The 24,436-nt window shown below is 36.1% G+C and overlaps 1 protein-coding gene across 1 annotated transcript; it reads right to left on the bottom strand.

Annotated features, from left to right (window-relative positions):
• Positions 1–631: 631 nt before the first annotated feature.
• On the bottom strand, positions 632–24,317 carry LOC118274141 (zinc finger protein basonuclin-2). Its single transcript, XM_035591531.2, has 2 exons — positions 23,766–24,317; positions 632–4,713 (listed from the first exon to the last, which is right to left on the bottom strand). The coding sequence occupies exons 1-2, from the start codon at positions 23,772–23,774 to the stop codon at positions 1,507–1,509; spliced, it is 3,216 nt and encodes a 1,071-aa protein (XP_035447424.2). The 5' UTR covers positions 23,775–24,317; the 3' UTR covers positions 632–1,506.
• Between the last annotated feature and the right edge of the window lie 119 nt (positions 24,318–24,436).

Here is a 24,436-nt window from a genome sequence, read left to right as displayed (position 1 = left end):
ACTAGTACCCGTAATATGAATTTGCTTTACGTTTAAAGTAATCGAAACAAGAGCGCGTTCAGCGCTCTGATTGGTTGGATTATTCGCGCCGGCCAATCAGAGCGCCGAATGCGCTCTCGTTTCGTTTTTGTTCAACGTAAAGCAAACTTGTACTAAGGGTACTGATATCATCATGATCATTATTCGTCTTACTTCCAGATCGGAAAATTGAAGGCAGGAATTATTGTAAACCCGTAACAGCACCAATAATGCTTTGCCTGATCCGGGAATCGAACCCAAGATCCTTTACATGGCAGACTAAAAAGGGGTATAGCTACTGGTCTGCTGAAAAAACCAGCGAGGAATTTTGCTTTTCTGGAAAAGTGATTTTCATTTGCTAAACTTACTCCCCGATGCTTTGCCTAGCTCGGAAATCGAACCCGAGATCGTTTACACGGCAGACCAAAGAGCTACTGGTCTGTTGAATAAATCAGCGCGGAGTTCTCACTTTTCTGAAAAAGTGATTTTCATTTGCTAAGCCATTTTCAGATTTTCATTTGCATAATGTTTTACTTTAGTTACCCTGAAGAGGTAGACAGAGGTATTTGCAGCGAGGCAGTAAGGTCTAATGATGAAAATTAAAAAACCAGTATAGATTTTTCCAAACATTTTTATTACATACTTATAATCGTTTGGCAAAAAGGAAGTATATTTCGTTTATACAATACATCTTAACAATTAAAGGTTTTTTAATACTTTTTGGTACTTATACAATTTTAAGTAGGTTTTCTATAATGTAATATCTCACAATACACGAAGATTTCATTGAGAAACACCAAGAAATATAATAATATATATAAAGAAGTTGAAATAATAATTTGTCATATTTTAGCACCAAAATATTAGGAGATAATTATGATGAAACAAGTATAAATTTAAAGTCGCTTTAGGATTTTTTGTAACGTGTTGTAAAGCAAGAAGAAAGAGAAGATAAAAATTAACAAAACGGAGAAGTAGAAGAAATAAAACATAGTTCATTTAGATTGACAGTTGTAAATAAAATATCAAGGTACAACATCGTTACAAAACCCCACTTGTGCTAAAAGACCACAGAAATAAATTTAGAAAGGTACATTAAACTCACAGCTATACAACATACGAAACTGTAGCACATACATTAACATTCGTCATCAAAACTACATCAGCCAAAACTTTGTACATTACATACTATTATTTATTTACATTTTATTGCACGATTTATTACTATGGAATGTTGAATTACATTAAAATACTATCCATGCTACAACAAATGGAAAAGTCTAAGCGATCAATACTACTATATTATTTACAATGCAGCATACACTGCAGTTTCACAAACAGCTGACCCATTCACTACACTGATACCACCTCATCTTACTGAGAATATAAAGGTACTGGTACTGCCTAGACTTACAAAACTATTTGGTAATACTAAATGAAATCACAAATGCACTGGAGATTCGACTACAGTCAATAGAACTATTCAGGTCACGATGGGTTCACGTGGATTCGACCATTCTGTCTGCGCGCCATGTGGGCTTCGTAATGAATGTTTCTCTTGGTTCTCGAAAAGAAAGCAGCGTTGCAGCCGCTGACTGTACACCGATGTAAGGACTGCACGTGTACACTTTCACAGTGGTGCTTCAAGCTGGACAGGTCCTTGAAGCAGTCTTTACAACCTCGACAAGGATAGCTTCCATCCTTATTTGGTCGTGGCGCCTCGTCCTCCACACAGTAGTTTAACTTCCTCGAGTGCGGTGGGGAGTAATTTGGTTGGCATCCGAAAGCATTCAAACTTGGAGGCAGGAACCCTAATGGGATCGGAGGGAAGTTAGGAAGCATTCCAAATGGAGTGAATAGGAAGGAATGCTGTGCAAACATATCTCTGTTGCTCAGATATGTGTCTGGCAACTGTAAGTGGGGATAAGGAGATGGGAAAGGCAGCTGTTGACTTAAATGGTTCTTGAGTTTGTCAGATTCTTTCGCTCGGTAGTATAAATGAGATTCTACGTAAGGAACAGCCCGTTCTTCTTCGTTGTATCGTGAGATCAATTCCATTTGTTCTCGTATCTTATCCAGAAAACGTGAAGATTCCTCTGATATTCTGTATTCTTCTATTTTCCTGTGTAAGCTCATGTTTGCACTGTGGCGGTCTTTACTTCGTTTTGATGAAAACGCCGCTCTACATCCATCAACGTTGCATTTGTACATAAGCTTGAGATGTGCATTTTGGTAGTGAGTTTTGAGGACGTAGATGTTCTGGAAAATCTTTCCACATACAGTGCATTTACGAGGGTTTTCATGATCCATGGGAACGTCAGAGGTGCTGACAAAGAAACCGTTGTCAAAGTGCCCAAATATTTGGCCATGTGTGTCTTCTGCGTTGTAGTCAAAACTTGATACAGATGAAGACCGAGATCTATCAGAGTAATCTATTGAATCGTTCATTGTTAGATTATAAGGGCCCAAAGAAGACTCGTGTTTCTTATTAACACTAGGAAAGTCGCCTTTTGACAAACTTTCAAGTCTTTTGAGAGCATTTTCTGATGAATAGTGTTCCTCATTAGTACGATCATTATTGGGTTTATAAACGTCTTGTTTATCAATTGGTTCATCTTTTACTCTCAGATCTTGAATGTTATAACTCATGTCTGTAGGTTCGTCTTTGATGACTGGTGTAGGTAATGTTTCTTGGTGCGACTCAGTTTCACTGTTTTCAGATTTCTCTTGAGGAGTATCATCATTGTTTATTGGCATTTTGTTTACAGGGGTTTCTTCATCATTTTCAGTTTTAACTCTTTTTAAATCTAAAGCGCATTCAGTTTCCTCTTTATCTGGACAATCAGCAGTCGATTTTTGATCATTTGTACCATTTTCAGAGATGTAGTGATTCTGTAAACGCGTTGGATTAAGATTTTTGCGTTTTCTTTTCATTACTTCGGGACTAGCAGCTTCATCTTTTCTATTGTCAGTTACTTCATTATTATCACTTACACTTCGTTGATCAAAGTCAGTTTCAGAATCATCCATAGACCCTGTAGATTTATTCAAATTCAAATAATAATCACTAGTGTCAATATGTTCACCATCTTCATCGTCGTCGTCACCAGCTACTACCACAATACCATCATCCTCATCAGAATCTCCTTGGCCATCGTGGTCTTTATTTTCTACAGAATCAGATTCGCGCCTCATTGGTTGACTGTGATCGAAAGATGGTGAGAAATTCATGTTCATATTGTTCTTGTAGTCTAGTGGCAAATTAGTAGGGAACTGTCCTATATTGTGAGGTGGGTTTAATAGAGGGTAAGATCCGAATGGATGCATCGGATTGATCACAGGAGGTATGTTCAAACCAGCTCTATGAGGTGAAATAAGAACTGGGTGAACTTGAGCCGTTCTGCCGTCATGTGGTGAGATTTTTCTTCGTAAATGGGGTGAATGTAATTTTGGATTAGGATTTGCACTGTGACGGTTTCTTGATCTTCTCGAACTGAACATCATGCTACATCCTTCAACAGTACATTTGTGCATTTCACGTAGATGAACAGCAGAGAAATGAATTTTCAAAGCTCCTTTATCACAAAAAGTTTTTAGGCATACATTGCATTGCACTCTCTTTTTACCAGTAGCTGGGTTAATGAAGTGCGTGCCCAAATTCAGTGGCATCTGTGATGCGCCCCACTGTCGTTTTGGTGGGCTGATGCATTTACCTAACATCATATTCCTGGAATTTTGCGCTGCTTCAGCATAAGAATCTTTGCTTAAGTTCAAAACATTATCATCTTCAGATTTTGGGTCTTCGCTTCTGGCTTTGCCATTGCTGTGAATTTTGTTTTCTGATGGTTCTGTGGGTTTTGCTGACATTTGAGGTAAAAGAGCTTGAAGAGAGGCTAAGCCCATTGGGTTTTGACTTAATGCGGCTACCATTGCTGCCTGGTGGTTGAACGCTGAAGGCATCGTCATGGGCGGAATAGGTAGATTTGACGGCAACGGAAAGTTGAAGAACTGACTTCTCATTAAATCCATGGTGGCTTTTTCAGCTGAGCCTAAATCATAGGGTTTTCTGCTTTCTTCCTTGTCATTGTTCTCATTTGATTTGTTTTTTCGGAAATCAAAAGGCTGCATACTTTGCAAGTGACTTAAAGGCGATGAGTTTATTGGACTAGTGGTTGAGAGGGGACTGGATGAGGTAGATAGGCGGATACTTTGATTAGGGGATGCTTCGGCTGACGACACTCTGTGAGGAGGCGATTGTTGTACGGGTGTCGACCTGTTATTCGGTGACATTGCTTCTTTCTTTACTTCTGTGTGATTTTCTCTGGGACTGCTTCTTGTATCTCTTTCTTGTAGACTTTTCAAATAATCGTAGTGTTGTTTAGCTTCCATCATATGTTGGAAGTATTTCAAGGATTCGTCGTGGCGAACATCTCTACCTGAGTGTTCCATTAGTCTTCTGAACTCTGCCTCAAGCTTCGATTGCTCGAAGGCTCGAGGGTCAGGATATTCTGGTCTCTTGTCAGGCTTGTCGTAACCGGCTCCCGGTGGCGACGGAAGACCATTTTTCTTGTAAAGGGGAAGAAGGGAGGTCTTGTGAAGGGCTCTCGCTTCTTGGAGCTTGAGAATTTGCTGGAGAGCCATGTTGTGTTCTGGCCCACGACCACCCCATCTTTCAGCGCTGCCCGATTGTGATTCCTGGAACAAATAAAACATAAAATGTAGTTTCTGTACATAAATGGTGCAAATTGGTTTGGAGAGTTTTGTGTATTGCAATTTATGCCAACGTTTTGCATAAACCAGCTTACAACTTAGATTTTATTCAAAACAAATTATCAGTTCGCTTCCAAAAATTGAATATGCAAAATTGCAAATCATCAGTTATAAGTAAAACAATTCCGGTATCCAAAGTTTTGAAATCGTTTACCGTCTATAAAACGAAATAACATATCATGAGTCGCCTTTACAAAACAGTCCATTTAATAAAATTATGAATGAGCGCGGCTAATTCTAAAAGATTATCGAGTCTAGAGCAAGCCTTAAACACTGGCTGTTCAAATCCCTCTTCAAAATAACTATCAGGCCGACACAAAACCACACCTTGCGTTTTCAAAGGCTAATATCAAATTAATTCTCAGAAGTTGGAGCAATTGGGTAAAATTGTGTAAAATGACGGTTTCGAGTCGAGAATAGAAAAGTGGTTTTGTGTCGCGTGTTTGAAACGATTTAATCCGTATACTAAATTACTATTCATTTGGTAAGCATTCGGGGCCGCCTCGTGATGTCAAAGTTAAATTTTCAAGTTAATTCAACCACTCCTCAGGTGCCTTTGAGCAGGTATCAACAAAAACTTGTCTGTAATTATTATTTTAATGTCGTGAGATATACATGGAAATGTTTTGTTAACGAAATACTGCGAACAATTGAAGTTGGTCTACTATCGCCTGCTTGATCTTATGTTAGTAGAGTAGAGGTACCTACAAATTAATTTAGTGCCTTTGTAGTTTATTATACGACGGTGCTCTGTGGGACACACAGGCTTATTATCTTACGTCTATAAATATCAAATTGGACATCAATCAAAATTTAAAACAAATATTCCATAGCCAAAAATTCATCCTAAATGTATAAAACCGCATTAAACAGATATGATATTAAAAAACCACATCTCATTTTAAAATTCGTTTAAACCCTTAATAGCTGGCAACACCCAGCATTCACTTATAATGAACTTGATTGTCGCTTTTTAAAACAGTTTGTCACTCGATTACGGCGTGTAACCGATGGGGTTGCCATATCATTATCCGTTTCCCCGAAATTAAATTGTCGTTTGGAGTCGGCGTGTCGGGGGCAATTTCGTGAAAGCGGACCAATTACAATATGGTTTCTATTGCCACAAAATGTTTAAATGTCGAGTAATAAAGTGTCTTTTAGAAAAATACACGTCTGGAGACGTTTGAAGGAAATAATTATGGAGTTTTCTGAATCCGAAATCGTTTCGTGTTTTAAATTTCTAAGTCGTTTCGGTAAATGTTTGGGACGAGATACTTAGGTACATTAAAATGTTCGTTTTTGTCTGAAGTATTTTTTGTATGTTGGTATGTCGTTATGTTAAGAGGACGTTTAAGTTAAGAGAGTTTGAGAAAATTGGAGTGATAATATTTATGACGATATAATTCAACAGATGTTTAGAAAATTATATTGTGTTTACTACGAACTATTATTTTTGTATTAGGAATGTTTTAAGCGACGTTTTATTGTAATCTGTTGTGTGTTTGAAGGATTTGTGTGATTAAAGTAAAAGGTAATTCGCTTCTTGAGTGGTCGCAAGCATTATTGGTCTTGGTTTCCGAATTATTGTGTTTTTAGTTCCTGAAATTCTTATTAAAAGCACGAGAAATAGCAGTAATAGAATTCTGATGATTTTAAAGATATTTAGCACAATGTGTAATTAATTTCTATATTATAATGTACTCTTGTTCTGGTTACAATCCATGACCTACGTGGTTGACGATGAGTTTTACTCTATATAAGTATATATGGTTGACCCTATTATTAAAATATAATCGTGATCATTAAATACAAAGCGTATCTTACGGATTGCTGACTGAAATACGAGTATTGTTTATAAATAATAAATGTTACATCAACAAGATCAAATTCAACACATTTCCCAAGCTTATATATTTAGCTTCTCGTTTCTAACAACCAAATAAGCGAAATAAATCGAATGACGTCTAGACAGTGATTTTTTTTTGGATTTGCTTTAAGTGTGTTCTTACAAGGCGGTCACTGAATGTGGGAACGAAACGAGTAATTGTCAACAGTCCACAAAAACTCTGTAAGACACAAAAAAAAAACATTCAAAGTCGCGATGTTAAACCGAGGTGATTGACCCGCAGACATAGCCAAACACCCAAAATTACTCTTATTACCTTACAAAAAAGACTATTTTCCAACGCTATACACGAAAAACATAAATTTGCGCACATCTGACCCACGCCTACCGACAGAGCAATGGACAAGCGGACATATTTCATGGCATTTTTTTGTAAATGTAACATAACAAAGTGTATCTTATTACCTTGATATATGGTCTCATTTCAGTTGGTCGTGAGATGAGTTTTTTGTTTTTTAAATGTGTACTTGGCGATCGTTTTTCGTTGGCTCGCTGTCGTGACATGCCATATTGTTCAGGGTATGATACATGAAGTAAGTAAACAGGTTTGAGTACTGTGCAGAGCAAAATGCATTGCCATTTTGCTTAATGACCGCTTAAGCACGCACCTGAGATGCACCGCCCCGCTGTTTTCTTGTGGGAAATATTTAGTTCTATACGCTAATTTTAATCTCCCGTTTTATACCGAATGAATTAATGAAGTACATTTTAGTTTTAATTACATACACATGGAACATAAAACAAAAAACTAACTAAAAAAAGTCGCATATCAAACGTATCACTAACATCCATGTTTCACATCATCCACACATCAACAAAAAAATTCGATACTATAAAATCACTTCTGAATGCCATAGTACTCTAGATTCAAATTTACCCTAGTAAGCAACAATTATGCATACATAGGGCTATGCGAAGTGTCTGCAAACCTTGCAATTTCTTGGTAGTTTGTCGAGCACGCCAATTATTGGGCCCATTTTTATTTGCAACCAATAGCCAAGCTCGTATCGTTTGTTTCACTTCAAAAACATCTGTCGAACGATTGGTAAATAATTATGTAGGGGTAAGATTATCAGAGTTACCCTTTAAGTTAATTCCCTATAAACGATGGTAGCTTCATTTGAATTTTAAAATGTCAATGCTTTTATAAAATTATGAATTAAAGTTCCTGGAACTCTAGCAAGCAGACTACCAATCAGTAGAAAGTTATAAATTAAAGTAAATCGTCGTAAGCATTCGAAATTGCCTACAAATTTTGCATGTGCAATTTAGGATTGTTTTGAAAAATAATGTAAGCACGCCATCTATTGATTAGTTAGGTGAACTATCTTTGTTAATGAGGGTACAATATTACCACATCTTTGTTATTTAGGTTATGTTTAGAAGGGTAGTTGTAGATACAAATTTTATCACTTTTAGCCAGTTATACTATAAGTATCATGTAATAGAAGGTGGTATTATGATCAGAAACACTATATCAGACTCTGAATATAATAACAAAAACATAAAAGGAGGTAGTAACATCTATTTATAACGTCACCTTCTTCATACTTTTAAAAGAGGAAAGCTCCTATAATTTGTCCGATTCAGTGATCAAATCCCTAGAACCCTTGAACCATTCGACCAACGAGACACTAAAAATATCTACATGTAACACATGTCATGTCGACATCGATCATGGCGATTGTATCAATATTTGTCGTTACAACAATAGCCTCAGTGTGTGGGTGGCCAATTCTTGTACGTCTATTAATTTAATTATCATCGCACTGTGTTATGAATCAGTATAGAGAAAGCAGGTCCCTATGTTGTAGAATATTTTTAAAGTCCATATTGTGTATAAAAAGACATGCACTTTATTTTTTTAAGTCGTATATACTAAAAAAGTGTTTCAAATTATTGATGAAAGGACCCAACAAAATTGCAAATGCAAAAATAGCATCAAAGATTACATAGAACTTATTTTTAGAACGAAAACGGAACGAACTTATAGCACGAATATCGATAGCAAAAATCAATCAATTTGCTACAGAAAAGACATAACATACCTACGAAAAAAAAAACAAAATCACATCAACCATCCTACGAAGCTATTACGTATACTTTTCCATCATCCAATATCACGCCACCAATTCTTTTAAGCGTTTACGATCACAGAATAAACATTATAATAGGCTTTACATCGGCGACACTGTAATCTGTCCTCATATTCCATCACCGCTTACACTTGATACAATTTAGATTCTATATAAAATTATCCCTTAGTATCGCTTAAACTTAATATAGGTAATGATATAGTGCCGTCCCCTGGTCTTATCTTAATCTCGGCTTAAGGCGCCTTGTGGCGTCGTTATGGGTATTAAATAATAATTGGATAAACCAGGGGTCAAGTATCGATCGGACATTTGGGAAAGACTTAAGGAATTTGACACGAGTACGGTAATACTTTGGTTGTGACAGAAAAGATCATGTTTGTAGGGCTTAGTATAGATGAGTGTTAAAAATATCGTTGACAAGTTGAAAATGTTTAAGGAAATTATTTTAAATTATAATATAACTGTCGCACTCAGTCATTTAATGGTTACTTAAACCACTCCTTAGCAATTGTTTTCGGAATGAAATCGTTACTAAGAAATAGTATAAGTTACTATCAAATATCTCTGGGGCAGTTAGTTAATTTTAAATTGTTAAACGATTTGAGTGTTTATTTTTTGTTATAATGATTGTTGTTTAATCCAATGACCTCAACTGAAATTGAAAATGCCATCGGGTTAGACGCGGAGACGGTAGATAGAGCAAATCTACGCCATAATACAAACGCGGTAGCAAAGGCTTGGAAAAATAAACCAGAGTCGTTCGAAAATGTGTTGAAGTGACCATATCGGCAAACGGAAGAATGAAAGAGATATACAACCGAGAAGTTAGGCAGAGAAAGACTCAAGTAAAAGACCCAGTACTAGGTAAACGACGGTATTAACTATTAATATTAATCAATCAATAACTTAATAATGCACACCGCCAAAACTTTTAAATTCGCGAAACATCTTAGAGATACTATTTTATGGAAGAAACCGAACACTGTCACAATCACTGCAATCCTTTGACCATGGATGTCCACTCAAGTTCAACGACGAATAAGTTGTCTTGGATCCTCGATATCAACTCCCAAGCTTCTCTGTGATGTTGGATCAAGGAGTTATTACAGAAGATTTGGCAAAAAAGAAATAGCTAACCCTTTAAAGATGTATGCACATCAGTAAAGTGTAACTATTTCCTTAACTCACCTTACTATCTTCCCACCATCTCTTCACAAACATAGCAAGCTTCGTTAACGAGTTATCACCACACTCACTGGAGTTACACTGAATCGGTCTATCCAAGTCCATATTATGGTAAACGAAGCACAATAAACAAACGAACTATGTTCATAAAAAACAAAAAAGATGAATAAATATACACTCTGTGTCACTTATGCTTTACTAGTTAACAGTGATCCTATGGATCAGGTGTCTAAGACACAACTAATCTCACTAATCCTGTGACACAACTGTTAACACCTCAAAGACACCGATTTGTAAGGGTGGGGGTGTAAAGCGTCCCTCAACCCTGTCGGTGCCGGGTAGACAATGCACGTCTATAGACCCCATTGTTCCCGGTAATGTGTGTGTTAGTGCTGCCTATTGTTTTCATGGTTTTTTTTCTACGGCTCGTGAGTGCGGTTTGCTTTGTACAAATATGGAGCAATTCTTTTTCTAGCGCGTGCCTAGGGAGTCTATAATTTGATATAGATAAGTATGATATTGTAGTTTGGCGCGAATTAACAATTGGTTGTTGCGAAAAAGATATGATTTTGGGACTACCTATTTGTTTTGACTCTATGTTGTATCAAGTATTAAGATTAGAGGAATGAAAGTGTAGGTATTGGAATCATAGTTTACCAGGACTGTGATATAGTCTTACGGTCGTTTAATAGGTAGAACCGCCGCGCCGTAACATCACCTTACGGCGCGGCGGTTCTACTCATAGAAATCTATATCTATATTTTTATACAGAAGAAAAATTAATGTTTTGGATGTGTGTTTGTAATGTTTTCACACAAAGACTTCACGACTTCATCTGCGTGGTTTAGTAGGAACCACGTAGATGAAGTCGCGCACAAAACGGGCTAGTACATCATAATTATATTAAAGCATGAAAACAATGTTTATATTTGGGTTCTTGAATTGGTAACAAATAATTTGTATATTTGATTTGTTCAATTACTTACCTTCGCCCCAAAAGCGAACATCTAATTCAAACACTAAATATACTAGAACTAAAACAAGATATTGCAAGTTTTCTGACAAGTTCTCGAACTACCACGAATATATTAGTACCTACTTCGTTTTGCAAATAGGTACCAGACGTTTCGAACAGCAATGAAAAAACACAAAAGATTCACTAATTAAACAAGGCCATTTCGCCAAAAACTAGTTTTTATTGTTAAAAAGATCTAAATGTTTATTTAAACAAAAGGATAATAGATTTCGCAGAAAAAGGGTCGGCGCCTTTGAAGTTGACCGTATGTGCGACATATTTACATTATTATGTGGCGTCTAGGACAACAATAGCGGCATTCACCCTACTGATAAGCGAATGTTTTATACTCGTTTTGTTCGAAACATGAGGTAAAGGCACCAGTCTCGGCCTAACAAGAGAAGTTTGTATTTTAGGTATTTTGAAACTATTGTAAAGGTATAATGTGCACATTTGTTACCGAAGCGTCGACGTTAGTTGTATGTGCGACGGTTCAAAAGGACTGCCAGACGTGGCTTTTTTGGACCACCTATTAGGTATTTTATACTAAATTTGAGCAGGGTATGTTATGAAATATGACATAAGTATAATTAAAATTAGAGATAATGTATATCCTACATGAAAATGCAGACAGACCATGATGAAAATCTGAGACCATTGCGCATTGGGACGAAATCCACAAAACGTGGCCATTAGAATTCGGACGCCAATATACAATAATAGTTAGAGCATGACTCTTTAAAACAGATATTGCGCTGATTTTATTACAAGTATCCTTTGGCCCATTGGTGGTCTTAGCGATCCCAAAAAAAAACTTAAAGAAATGAAAGTACTATCCTCTTTAAAGAAACATTTAATAGTTGTAATAAGGTATGCATTCGTTGTTACATAACAATCTCAAACAGGAATTACAATTTCACACACAATAAATCATTAGCAGATTTACTTATAGGTAGAAATTCAATAAACTTCTAATAATATAAGTGGGTTCGACATAAGTAAATATAATAGCCGAATAGCGAGTCGACCTGCGGCTATTTATATAGGTCTATAAAATCAGTTGGCCGATGTAGCAATCCTTAGCCGATGATTTATAACCTGCACATGCCTCTAACGGTGCCAATATACGTGTTGTTGACACACATTTGTGAACAGATAAGAATACACTACAGTTTATGTAGCATTATAGTTTGTAATTCCTTGTAGTTGCAGGTTATACGTAAATAGTCCGTGATGCACGGGACTAGTGAGAGGACGCCCACAGGCCCATAATATGTCTCCTGTGAGTCTAACATTGACAAAATAATCACGGAAACATTCTTTTATAAAAATTTACAAACATGCATCAAGTCAGTAGGTCTGATGTTTTATCGGGTGTATCATGCTTTAAGCCCGAGCAAAAACATTTATTGTTAAAAAGGCGTCTGGTGCAAATAAATACTTAATAAAAGAGAGTGTTTCCATATTTCCATGCCAGGTAGGTTGGTTAGTTAGGCACTTATGACACTTCACTTTATAAAGGAGACCTATACACGTGACACTCAGACCCAAAACAACAATTAAAGGATCATACAAAGAGTTGCTTCATGTGACAATCGCAACCGCTACACGTTGCATGACTTGCATGGAAGCCACTTGCCCGGCCACCGCGTCAACCGTGCACTCAATAAACTTTATCAATGACTGATTAATTATTGATAACAAATAAAATTGAAATAGTTTTAGTAACAGGCGAATGAAAACTGATCAACCAAATAATGCCCAAATCATCGATCCTCAATCCCCAAACCCCCAATCCCATAGAGGTTGACAACGCACTTATAACAGTTTTGGTGTTACCAAACTTAAGTTTTATTCTCTCCTAGTGGGTTAATAATATTCCTAGCCCGAACAAAATTCTGCCTCATCCACACTTACATAGAAATCTCAGCATAATTCCGAATCCGATACAAAGGTACAGTCCACAGCTATAATTCAGAGCCCGCTCGACGAAAGCAGGTTTCTATCACTCCGCTCATCACTTACCATGTCAAGCAAGAGTACGCATCAGATACGAACGCCGCAGGCCCGCACCGCCAATAATATAATTTTGCACCTAATAATTTTGAAATGCAATTATAATTTCGCGTTGCAAATATAATTCTATAATGTTTCTTGGCATTTATTCGTCTCAGTGTACTGTGGGCGTTTGTATGTCATTGCCTGATTGATTGTTGAATTGATTGATTGGCTCTGTTTTGACTTCAGTTTTTTTATTTGACTGTACCTTGTTAATTAGTTTTAAAGTTTGGTTCGTATGATGATAGATGAGTGTAGGTCTGTAGGTAAATGTTTCTATGAAGTTCGAGGGTTTTATAATTAATTTGATTGTGAAAAATTGCGTAGATTCTTTGGTGATGATGATGATGCATGGGAATGTAGATCCTGGAAATATTCACTTTTTATATCATCGTTTTTTAATACAAGGTATAACACCATTTGTGTATTTGTTTCTAAAGAATAGACATATGTGAGTCATCCCCTACGATAAGGTTCATTGTCCTATTTTGACATATTTGACACACGGTGCATATGGTGTTTAAAAACAATACATGTAGATAAGATACCTATTCTATGCCATATCAGTTCTGAGAATTTCTTAAATAAGTGGACAGTTCTTGTATGTGTGTGTGTGTGTCTTTCTTATCATAGGTATGTTATTTTAGGTTGTACTGTTCTCCAGATCGTTGGACTTAGTTGAGTTGGTAATATTTTTAACTAACATATGTATGACTGCCGCCGGTATACTAGGTTCAATCACACCAAAATAATTCAATAATTAATTTTATTACATACTTTGCTTGATAGACAAATATTTTTGGAGGCGGTCGTGCTTGTCACTCGACCAAAGAGGCGGTTCTAAGGAAACTTGATTGTCATAAATAAATTACATTTTAAAAAGTTGCCGTTTCTAAAATAGAGATGGCGTAATAGGTATGTAGGTACTCTATCCATAGACACAAGCCAAATAATTTAAAATTTCGTAACACAAGACTCAAACTTGTTTATACCAAAATGGTATTTAATTACTGGTTTGTAAATCACATCGTAATTTATGTTCGTCATGTCGATACGATCTCGGGAACCAAGTGTGATGGGTGGGACCTTTGTACTTCGTCATTGCAGCTGCAATTCTGCTCACCCACTTTGTATTTGTGATCTAAGTGCGTAATTATAGTGTTTACTATGTAATAAGTTGAGTTGACCTATTGTACTTGATGGTATATAAGTTTTATGGCACTTTATTTACTTATATATTTATTGTTCCTATATATTATCAAGTCTTGTAGTAACGACATAAAGAAGTTAATTTTTTCATCACCTCTATTGCTCCCGTGATTGTCATAAAACTAAAGGATACATTTTGCAGAAGGAAGCACTAGTCTCTGATGAACCTGAATCTTTTCTATAAATTACGTTCTATTCTCTATCATATATATAGCGAATAAATAAATAATCTAATCTTCAGAAGTGGAGTGTCATGGATCACTTAACATAGAGGTAAAAGATTACATTCAGAAATTATGAATGAATTTGTTTACTTTTTAAAACAGACAAAAGAGAATGCCACAGAACTATTATAGAGAGCCCACCCATTATCAGTTGAAATAAAAGTTAAACAAAAAACCTTACCTACGCTTCGACAAGAGAAGCGACAAGCACAGTTTACAAAAATTTACATAAGTTTAAAATTGCCGTCGCCATTTTGCAATTAAACAATTAAAACATAATTTAATGCTATTGTGACCCGATAAATTAATACAGAAATTGGTCGAAGGTGTGAATTTCCGATCAATTTTTATGAATGGATGTCGAAAACAATAGGTTTTTGGGCTTTTAATTCTTCTAGTTTTTTTGTAAATTAGGTAATTAATAGTTATTAACATAGTCACGACATTTTATGAGAAAGTTGTTCAGATGCTGTTTTTAGAAATAATTGGGCTTGGGAATGTTTTATTTTATCCAATATGGGGGCAAACGAGCAGATGGATTCACGTGATGGTAAGCAATCGGTGCCGCTTGTGGACAACAATAAAGGAGTTACCTATCAGCAACAATATCAAGCTAAGTCACATACCTAAGTTACAGATACTTTACCTAATGTTACATTTACTTTTGTTATAAACATTTATCATATTTTTTTATCAAAAGCCAAAACTCTCACCTATATGTATTTCCCGCCTCAGCATGGAATACCTATCTTATCTCTATAGTTATATAGGTACAATTACTAAGTTAGGTTTAAATTAATGAGACAAATTTCTTTACAATTACAATTTAAAAGAAGCCAAAGAACAATGTCGCGTCTAAATGGACTATCGGTATATCTAATCGAGATTTGAAATCGATCATTAAATCGATTAGTTCACCGCGTGGGCGCTTCTCTATTGTTAGGACTTTACTTCGTTAGGGTTTAGTACAACTGTTTATTGTAATTTATGCCTTGTAGCGAAAGTGTTGTAATTATATTTATGAGACACTAATTAAGTGTTCATAATTGCAAATCCTTTTGTGAGGAGGAGGATGATAGACTAGCTGTAAACTAGGTTGTCACGAGCTGTTGATTTCTTTTATATGGAATAAGTCGGTAAACGAGCAGACGGATCACCTGATGCTAAGCAATCGTCGTCGCCTATGGACACCAGAGGCGTTACAATTGCGTTGCGACCTTTTGCGAGTTAGGTATTTAAGGGTTGTTGGAGAATCGGGGATTGCAAAGATTGGGAAGGGAGGTAATTGGGTCTCCGGTAATCTTACTCACACAACGAAACACAACGCAAGCGTTGTTTCATGTTGGTTTTCTGTGAGGCCATGGTATCACTCCGGTTGAGCCGACCCATTCGTGCCGAAGCATGGCTCTTCACACTCTATTAGTGAATGAGACTTAAATATAATAGAACTAAAATAAAATATAAACTATCTATTAAAAGTACCAAATAAGTATATATAACCATCGGCTGCCAATTACATATACAACTGGTGTCACCTTGGACATCGTCCTAAACAATTTATAATAAAATCGCCGCCCTTTATAAGGAAGCATTATAACTTTATATTAATTTGTGATTGCTATTATTATCGCTTGTAAAACTGTGTTCTTATTAATCAATGGAACGAGCCAATTAATCATTGTACGATTAATTGGTCATTCAAAATATAATATATTTTGTTTGTTATGTACAAAGTGTGGGAGAGCCATGCTTCGGCACGAATGGACTGGCTTGACCGGAGTGATAACACGGCCTCACAGAAACCGACATAAAACAAGCATTGTGTCAGTGGGGTTACTATCCATTACCCCCAATCTTCCCAATCCCCGATTCCCCAACAACCCTTAAATTCCTAACCCCCAAAAGGCCGGAAACGCACATGTAACGCCTCTGGTGTTTCGAGCCCCGGTAAACCCGCTAGGTAGTCCACAGCTCCGGATCAGGCACCAGCCCTACTGGGCCCGATCTGTGGTGGTCTGGTGGCTCTTTGAGGCGCGAACGGAACTCTTCTATGGTGGAGGCTAGGATTGCTATAATCTTTACGTTTGATAAGCGAGTCTGAGATCGGAGTTTAAAAGGTTCAGATATTTTCAGAAAGTCCTGCTCTCCGATATCTATAAACTAAGTAGTAGTAGTAGTGCAGGAAGAGAAATGTTGGAATATTTCTTTTTTTACTGAAGCTATGCATGAATAAATTAATTTTCTTTGATAGGTAATAAAATAAGTCATCTTATCTTCTATAGATTGAATTATTTTCATTGAAGACACAACAGTTATTAGTTCAAGAGTAGCTTGTTTCTATTTACATTTGTCCTTGAACCGATGACCTTCCATCGATTTTCCTCTGACCTTGAAATTGGAGACGCTCCTCAAATACTTATCGGCTATTGCCTCAAAGTCTATCTAAATAAATATGTATACAATTTTACACTTTATTATTTAATGTATTAGTTTCAAAATGGAGTGAATTGATATAATTATTAAGTTTTCATTTAATTCAGTTTTTTATTGAATAATAGTAGTCACGAAAATCATTCACATACATTTTTATACAATTTTGTTACCGTACTTCAAAGCTGTGTATCCGAAAATAGTTCCGTTTAACGATAAGAGATGGCGTTAGTAGTCGGTTAGCGCGGAAAGTTGTAATGGACTTATTATTAAACAAAAATGAGTTCATATATAAAGACATATTCATATAAGTACATATATTGTACGAAAAATACCATGTCGATATATTGTATTTTTGTAAAATTGTGGCTTTTATTTAGCTCCGTACATATTTATAGTCTGGTAGTTGCAAAGTAGAATTCTTTTGCAAAATTCCGCGATTTTTCTCTGCATCATTTCCGAATTGGTCATACATTCCACGACATATTATTATGATGGTATTACGCTTTTTACACCCTGAAGGGAGGTCAGATATTATTGATATTATAAAATACAAGTATAATATTTTAAAATAAAGTAAAATACGGACATTAATAAAAATCAGGCATCAACCTTCTATCTATCCTTACAAACAAACCTTTATTTCATAGCTTTTTATTCATACATCATGTTATTTGCGCTCAAGAACAGATCCGTGCTGTCATTACGTGTGACGGGACTGACGGGCAATGGATTCACGTTCCGAGCCGTGACACGAGGCTTCAGCTTGCCACTGACATGATTGCCAAATTAATTTATAGTGAAGCAATCGAAATTCAACTGTATGTTATTGTGATTGAGTTCTTTTGTTGATGGCGATAAGTTTATTTTACTGTGGCGCTTAGGTTTTGGTGGTGATGGTGATGTGGGATATTGGGTACTAGAGTAGGTGGAGTTGCGGACTGTTTAGCGGGTTACCGGGGCTCTGGCTCGAAAAGCAGGAGTAGGAACAGGGTGGTTTTTAGTCAGTAAAAGTCTGACACTCCTTCTCGCTTCGTCGGCGGTTTGAAGTCTATAGGTGACTTTCGCCTTTAAAAAGGAATTGATTTTTGTAATTAAGAAAAGACCCAACCAGTATTCTACATAAGAGTGAGAGGGTTTGCAATATTCTTCACTTTCAGCAGATTGAAAAGAGAGAGATGTGTTATAAACGAATTTTTTATTCATATCTGTCACTGCATTCCTCAAAAACTACAAGGAAACTAAAGTGAAGCTATTTGCTCGTTCTAAAGCGCAGATTCGTATGAAAATGTTCTTTATGTCCCTATTTGTTTAAACCCTACCTTTATCTATAAAATAAAATAGATCTTTGTCTAACCCTACCTCAATCCTTAATCCACTCTGACAAACCATGGGATGGTCTCAGGGAAACTCAATCAGTGTAATGGCTCGGCGCGCAAACTATGCATTTTGCTGATCACCCGCGATTTATTTCAATAATCCACCTTGCGGTAATGGACGACAACGGGCCGGAATATTATATTATGGTACGTTACCCTGCAGGTTTGTGTGCCTTGGACACTGGACAGCTATGGTTGAAAAACAATTTCGTCATTGTAAGTATGGACATTGAAGATGATTGTAGAATTATACTCCTTTAGGTCCTCAATTGATATTGAGCGACAACGAAGCAGGAATAAAAAGACCTTATAAAATTAATGAATAATGTTTTAAGTAGGATTAGTAAGTAAAAGTAGGATGAGACACCAACCTTTGTAGGAGACAAAAGAACATCTGCTAGGGTGTCCATCGTGTCAGTCAAAATAGAACCAAAAATTCCTAAATTAGATTTCGTTTCCCTAGTTATCACGAGAAACGGAACATCGATGATCAGACATCTTATTCTCGATCATGTTTTATTCCGCCCATTCTTCAGCCATCCTCACACAATTTCATAATACTTAGCGTCCGAGCCGACAGCTTCGGGTGTACTCGGCAAGACTCGGCTGCCCGCGGCGCTCGGCGGCACTACGAACTAATGGCATCACGCTCGCGGCGCGCGCGCATCCGACATCTGTACGGGTTTAGAACGGTGATATTCTTACTTCGATATATTATATGATAGATGCACTTTATATATCTGGTTTCGGTATTAAATTAATTGTCTGGCTACACGTTTTGATAACAATGAAATGCATATAAAATATATTCTTGTCAGAGAAATGTACAAGTGATGAAGAGTTAGTAATTTTATTTCGAAGAGTGCAAATATTTATGAATTTGGTGTTTGAATTTATTATGCTTAGTAAAAAACTAAATGAGTCTAGTTGTATAGAACCTAGTCTATCTTGAAATACCTACGTTATATTGAAACTGCATCTATTAAAGTAACCCAAATTCATGTGCTAAAATGATGTCTAGTCCCACAAATCCTATGCCACTACTCCGAACAACGTAATAACAAAGAGAAAAAGCCTTCAAAATGAGCTGACATCTTCTGTTGTTGGCAAGACTCGGCTGCCTCAGGCGTCTCGCTGCAGTACGGCCTAATGGTGTCATGCTCACGGCAGAGGCACATAGCATCCTGGGCCGGACAGATGCACCGTGCACTCTGTCGGTTGGCTGCACTAACTTGAAGTTTTATAAATGAAAAGTCTTGGTTTGTAACTAACTTTGTTTATTTTTTTGATCGTGTGTTTTGTTTGTTTGAAATTTGTACTGATTTGGTAGATGTTAAAAATGGGTTTGGAGTGCCTATAAAGTGGGTTGACGAAAGATGAAAGCAGTTGTATACAGACAAAGGCATAAGATTATGTATGAAAAGTAAAACATAAGTATATATTAATTAAAGTCATGAATATGAGCCTCTAGCATGGCTTGAAACTAGTCGAGTTCCTCGTCAAAACACTACGTGAGTAAGCCGATAACATAATAATTAATTTAGTATGTCTCACGAAAGTTACAATAAAAACATATATATTTTTAAGAAAATGAGTTAACGATAACTTCATAAATTCAGGTAACGTTAACGGCATGGCATTTTGCATAGCATATTTTAACAAAATTAGGTTATGGAAATTAAGTAGGTACCTACGTATCCAGCTTATTAAATAAAACATCTGCTTACTAGTAATTATAAAAACTTTCACTATAATCGCCAATTCACATAATATAGTTTAAATTTAAAATAAAATTTTAATATTATTTTTACGCAGAACCACGCTACGCATTTCAGGTGCGTATGCGCCTCTTGGCGGCAAAACGTTTACTCAAATGGCGTCACGCTTGCGACGTTCACGCATTTTGCACGGCGACGCATTTTCCAGTAAATATTATACTGAACCCTACAATTACTATTTGTCGAGGGGAGAATCTTCGTATTAAAGTTATTGCAAATTATTATTAGTGTTGACGATTGGTATTTAGGCAAATAGGTATTTTACTGGCGTATTCAGAGACATTAAATGATTACATTAACTATTTCTTAGTAACGATTTTGTTCCTTCCGAAAACGGAGTTAAGAAACCGAATGACTCTGAGTGCGGCGGTTAGTCATAAATGTCGGTGTTCGTTATTGTTTTAATAGAAGTTTTTGCATTTATTTTTGGTATCTATACCTACTTTTTTATAAATAGACGGACGACTCAGAGGTATTGCCAAAGAAATTACACATCTTTAGTTCCTAAAGTACCTAAGAGTAGAATGTTGATATTCAAATAAATAAAATTAGTAACACTGTAAAAGAAACATTATCCGCTTATTTATTTGGTTTACTATCCACATAACAGATAATAAGCTCTAATAATTAAAACAACACAAACTGTTGCGAATTATAACCTCAAAATTATATGTTATTATTGTATAGTATTTAATATGCGGAGAATATTTTTTTAATATCGGTAAGAAATGTTTAGCATCTGTCCGCCCACATAGAGCCTAGAGGTAGTGACAGAAAAAGGTTCATAAGATCATAATTATAGGATATAAACGGACGATAAGATGTTTTTTTTTATGTATATATATAGAGTGACAGCCGAAAGGCTTGATGTGGAGTATAAATAAAGCATTGTATACCTTCTGGGTGTTATTATTATGAAATTTTAAATAGATTATATACTAATAATTATGTGAGCATGTTGATATGACAAAATTATAGCCCTTTTTATGGCGTGGATAGAAGAGTATAACATGTGGATCATGGTTTTATGCAAAAAGGAGCATAGTAAGGTAAAGTTCATCACTATTAGCGGGAAGATCACAGGCTAAATTAATATCAGAAGTGGAGTTTGCCATAATCATAATGTCTGGCTTGAGGTCACAGATGTGGTCAAGCAAAGCTTAACAAAACTTATAGAATTTTCACCATAGACTTATTTTAAGGTCTTATATGCGACGGTAAACTAATCCTGTTATCATACAAGCGATCAGAATATTATAGTGATAAGTAATGTCTAATTTTGTGGAAGTGTGGAAATATTTCTTCGGATATACTCATATCATGTCGCTTGCAATAGTACCGATATATCAGAAACTCAAAGAAATTAATATACATGATAAATATCCCTTGTGTCGTGTATGTGTCGCGGAATACTGCTCATGAATATGAGCCTCTAGCATGGCTTGAAACTAGTCGAGTTCCTCGTAAAACAGTTACGTTAGTAACCTGATAACATAATAATTAATGATAAAATTTTAAGTTTTAAAAACTTTGCAGGGACTTACAACCCCTACATAATTATGGTCCTTCGAGCCACTATGATTTACTACAACTATATTTACGTTAGCAAATCTGTTGCACTGGCCACCCAATCCTAACAAAAACTTAACAGAAAAATACACCTTAAAGTCACGCACAACAAACTACTTAAAAAAGTAAAATTGATTAATCATTTTCTTTTCAGTTATAACGAGTAGTTTTTGATCCTTTTGTGTGGCCGCGTAGTTTAATTATCTATGGTACTATGCCATGACAGGGCACATTGTCAACGAGAAGGACTCCTGGCCAACAAATGAATTTTTAAAGTCACTTGGCGCCATCACATTTTTCCAATTTTGCTTAACAAAAGGAGATATGTTTTTATGTTTATTAATAATGATTTCAGGACTTCTATAATATCCTAACGGTTCTAATAAAAATATGGGATGGTTACGACTTAAGTTTTTAAACTGACATGGTCACTAACACTATCATTAGAACTTCAGACGGCATATTTACCATGTTTATTTATGTCTATGAGGTTTCCGATATTTCGGCACTGTTGCAATCATTATAACTTGAGACGGGATATTTTATCATGGATTCGCGATCATGGCGCTTGCAACAGTGCCGTAATATGGTAGTGTTAGTGACAATGTCAGTTTAAAAAAATTAACTATATGAAGGTTGTGAAACAGGCAACATTAATAATAAAGAGTTTTAAAAAACAAATGAAAAATCGGTCGTATAATTCTGTATCAAATATTATCTTCTATGAATATGGAGCAGGCGTAATGGCACCCACCACAATTATAAAAACCATTGTTATTTACATACCTAAACGAAAGAAAATAACTATTGTATTTATTTTAAATACGATATTTATGAAGAACACTTGTACCTATAATTATTATTATTCATATTATGCATACAAATTGCACTTTAAATATGCATTCCTTTGATGTATGCATATAGTTGCACTTACACACTCGTATGTGTGTTAAATATATAATTTATTCATAAGGTTACGATGTCCGAGTACTCAAGATGCACTTAGTTGCTATTTAAGGAAAATAGTAACTCAATACGTACTTGTCTCTATACGTTTTATATTGACGACGTGATAAAAAGCTCTATACATAAGAATTTTGCTTTAAATGATAAAAAGAGTAAATTCTTTTGACATTGGTAACGGAATGATCTAATGGAAGTATTTCTAATGCTTTGTTACAGTTGCATCTTATTACATATTAAACTATAATATATCAAACGACTGAAAACAATGACAATAATTTATTTATAGTTATTATTTAATTTTCTAAGATTATTTAGACACCACTGACATCCTGCTATCCTGGTGAAGGAATACATCGTTAGAAACCCGAGCTGAGAATTTCTATTCACCACTTTGCCACTTACAGGCTGTTGATATTATGTTAAAATGGCGTATATTTTCTTATTCGTTTATAATAAGTAAACCTTGTCATAAATATATCTTCATAGCACTTTGTCAGTCACATTGACAAAATGTCTTATTCTTAACACTCAATTCTTAATTTCCTTTGCGTCATTTCTATTCAATAATAACACCTCAAATTATTTTCGAAATGTCTCTTTCTTCAGTAACTAAGTGGCCATTATTACTGCTATTGAAGTGCCATAAGTATTGGGACCCCAAAATTAATTACAAGCCAAGACTTCGCAATACTTAATGAATACATTCGTATCTATAATTAAATTATCTATTGCCCACTTTTCACGCCCACGCGTGGGCTTTCGGTAATAAATAATAGCAGCTGATTGATGTTTCACAATCGCCTGATACGACGATTATTTATTTACTGTTCTTCGCCGCTTGACTTTGTTTGCTTTATTTCAAACAAAAACGATACAAGTACGGGTTTTTTACATCCCACAATCTCAAGTGATTGACGTCAAAATCTATAGTATGTAAAGAATCAAAGCGTTGATGGATTAAAATTACTAAATCGCATAAGTCATTGGATACAAATAAAAATTATGGAATTAAAAAATCGTTTACACGAAGAGATGTATCAGTACACAAAAGCTCTCGTTTAATGAACTCCCAATTGAACAGCATTAGTTGCTTTTTGTTAGCGCAATATATATTCTGGACGCACGTAAACGTCGGAAGGTATATAAATTTTGGCAAACTAACCTGAATCATGAATGCTTCTGGTGACTGTCTTCCACACAAACAAACATCAAACGGCACTGAGCGTCACTTCACAGTACATTTCACATGTAATCCTTCACGCTATACATGTACTACGTACGTACAAGACACAAATATATTCGTGATTATATCGTGTGGAGCATATACAAAGAGCGACGCTAACACGACCGCCTAACAGTCTGTGAGACCGGACACTGGGCTTCAGGCGCCGTAGAGCGGGATGAAAGATATGCGGGGGGACACATGCATGCTGAAGGATGCCAAAGGAGCCGGGCAGATGCGACAGGACTCCGGAGAAAAGAGACGACTACACTGCGTGACATTTGAAAACTGTGTCTTTACACCACCTTTAGCTATGACGCGGGAACATCGTTTCTATTGCTGAGAGCTTAGAGTCGAAGATCACTAATGAGTGTTGGCGCTTGAGCCGTTGTAGCGATGGTGAGTAAATGTCCTCTAATGTGTCGCGCAATCCGGAGCGCTAGCTTTAAAACTAAGTTGTGTAGAGACGAGTATTGCGCGCGCGTACTCTGTCGCTTCGGCCGTCTGGCGGGTAAAGTGTGTGTCGCGTTTTGTCGCTTTGGGAGCGGAGTCGCGGGTGTGCGAGCGGGATGGGAGCATGTAGGCAGTGGGGTGGGAGGAAGACAGGGAGG

The sequence above is a fragment of the Spodoptera frugiperda genome, chromosome 3, assembly GCF_023101765.2.
Source record: "Spodoptera frugiperda isolate SF20-4 chromosome 3, AGI-APGP_CSIRO_Sfru_2.0, whole genome shotgun sequence".
NCBI lineage: Eukaryota > Metazoa > Arthropoda > Insecta > Lepidoptera > Noctuidae > Spodoptera > Spodoptera frugiperda.
The sequence above is the reverse complement of the archived record's forward strand: the minus strand, read 5'-3'. Positions and strand labels throughout refer to the sequence as shown.